The sequence below is a fragment of the Alligator sinensis genome, unplaced genomic scaffold (assembly GCF_000455745.1).
Source record: "Alligator sinensis unplaced genomic scaffold, ASM45574v1 scaffold1097_1, whole genome shotgun sequence".
Classification (NCBI taxonomy): domain Eukaryota; kingdom Metazoa; phylum Chordata; order Crocodylia; family Alligatoridae; genus Alligator; species Alligator sinensis.
The window spans coordinates 2,037,200-2,039,565 of record NW_005841950.1 but is presented as its reverse complement, the minus strand read 5'-3'; the positions used below and the strand labels follow the sequence as shown (position 1 = coordinate 2,039,565).

The window sequence follows — 2,366 nt, the reverse complement described above, 5'->3', positions numbered from 1 at the left end:
GGGGGGGGGGGGGGGTATCAATTTTTTGGAGAGATTCATTAAAAGGGCTTGATTTTTGGGTGGGTAGAGCACCCACATTTGAAATCAGGTTCCCATCCCCAAACTGATACCACTGGGGGTGGTGCTGAACGGTTGTGGAAGTTACCAAAGAAATAGGAAACTTGGGTTGTAGATGCACCTCAGCCTGAAAGGACTCACATCTACATCTCCCACCCCACAGGAGAGACCCACCCCCCCCCACCCCACTAGAATAGTATTCAGCCAGGTGAGTGGGATACCAGACCTAGCATTGCAGCACCCAGCCTTTCAGCTGCCAAGTCTGTCTGGAGTTTCAGTCCAAAAAAGGGGTCATTCCCCAAAGAGGAAAGAATAACTGGATGCATCCAGACAAACATGCACGTGCAGTTTGCGGCACCTCAAAGCAGTTTAAAGCACTGCAAACCACATGTGGTGCAAGTGCAACCATTCACTGGGAGATCCCGTGGTCAAAAAAACCCCAAAACACTGCAAAAAAAAACCTAGCGTGGCACATGCTCCAGAAGCGTGCGTCAGCAGACACAGAAGCTGGGTCCTCCAGGGAGATGCTCTGGATGCTGACCCATGACCCCTCTTCTAGTTGTCCACCAGCTCCTCCAGCACAGGAGTTGGGAGAAGTGGGGAAACGGATGTTTCCCTGAAGTGGGGCATTTTGCCCCCCACCAAACCCCACGTGCAGGGGTGTGCACAGTGGCAAAAAGCAGCGGCATGAATTTGTGCTGCTGTTATTTTTGCCGCAGCAAACACAAGCCCCTGCATGCGCACACTCATCGGGGCATGCCCAATGGGGCCTGTATCCTGATGTGCTTCTCAAGGGCACGTGAAGAGGCCTCATAGGATATTTCTTCTTAAGAGGAACCCAGCTAACCAGTTCTGCTTGCTTCTTTTCATCCAACAAAGAAAGCTTGGTTCAGGCCATCTCCCCTGCTGTGGCTGGAGGCCTGGCTTTGTGACCCAAATGTGTCTCAGGAAGGCCTCTTGAAACACAAGGGCATTAGAGGAATAAAAAAGACCTTCATGGGGTTTCAAAAAGAAACAAGGTTTTTTATTTCCCTAAAAATAAATAAAAAGAATAAAAAGCCCCTCATTTCTCCATCAGTTATGCCACTTAGTTTTTACAGGGAGTGAATCAAAGTGCCTTCCAGCCCTAATGCCTATGAAATTTATGAAATCTATGAAAGAAGCCAAGTTGTTGGGCAAAAGTGGATTTCATTTGCCAGGACTACATCCCTTAGGTGTCACATCACGGTGACTTCTACATTTGCCCACAGAATAATTTTAAGAAATGCAGGATAGGAAAGACTTACATGTCCTGTATCAGCAAGTCAGGGGCAGAGGAAGAGCAAGAAACAACATTCCAAACTTTCCCCCTAAAATAAAAATAAAAAGTAACCCAATTATGTCTTCCCCTTTTATAAGTCACCACTGAAAAATACTGAGCCCACAACCTCCCTGACTCCTTTCAACTAAAGCTCTCAGCAGGATTGAGGCTGCTGCATCACCCCTTCCTGTCCCTGTTTAATTACACTAATTAAATGATGCTGTTTGCAGGGAAGCAGGGGGTTGCATGAGTGTTCACACAGCTGCACAGAGTTCAGCTCCATTTAGAGCTGCCTTGTGTGCAGAAGCAAACTCCCTCCCCCTTCCCCAACATCTCTCTACCATGAGGCAGATTTGCCCATCTCCCCACATATCCCTAGGCATGGCCAGGGCTGGCAGTAGGAACAGGTTTTTAAGAAGAAGAGTGAAGGCAGGGGCTCCCTATCATCTCCTCATTGTGCAGAGAGGATTAAACAATCCCATTTCAGCCTGGCCTTCCTGCCCAACAGCCCTTGGGCTTTTTTTCACCCCTTCCCTTCTCAGAGTCTTCATGGCACAGAAGCCAAGGGGTCCTCAGCAACTCCCACCCCATTTAATTTAGGGGCTGGTTCTGACCCTAATTCAGAGCAGTACTTTCCTTGCTGGTAGGGCAGCTGGGTCCCTCCTGCAAAAGCACCTACAACCTGGGAGAATTAACCCCAGGAGCTGCCAGGTACGAGACTCCCTGGACACGTGGGCGCAGAGCCCCTGCCCTGCCCATCCCAGCGCTTCCCCCAGGGCTCTCTCCATTACCTGGAGTCTCCGGCTCAGGAGCTGGTGTTGGCAGAGCCCAGGACTGTCCTGGGGGGGCTGGTTCCTGCCACTGGAGAAAGTCCCCCCACTGGGCTGGGCAATGAGGGGCTGCAATTCGGGTCTTTCCCCAGCACAGACCCTGCGGGGGGAGCAGCCCCTGCTCAGCCTAGGCTCCGGGATCACAATGGAGCAGGCAGCAGCAGCATCTGACTAAGCCA

At 50.8% G+C, this 2,366-nt stretch overlaps 1 protein-coding gene across 4 annotated transcripts in view; it reads right to left on the bottom strand.

The window, feature by feature from the left end:
- Positions 1-2,318, bottom strand: part of LOC102378041 (zinc finger protein 184-like) — a 7,076-nt gene extending 4,758 nt beyond the window's left edge. For 3 of the 4 annotated variants that reach the window (XM_014518360.2, XM_006020273.2, XM_006020272.2), the window contains exon 1: positions 1,344-1,554. Coding sequence is in view for 2 of the 4 variants with exons in the window: in XM_006020272.2 (XP_006020334.1) it covers positions 1,344-1,345 (2 nt within the window). In the remaining 2 variants the exon portion in view is untranslated. Of the gene's footprint in view, positions 1-1,343; positions 1,555-2,148 lie in introns of those variants that run through there. The other variant, XM_025199838.1, reaches the window with a different exon arrangement.
- Positions 2,319-2,366: the final 48 nt, after the last annotated feature.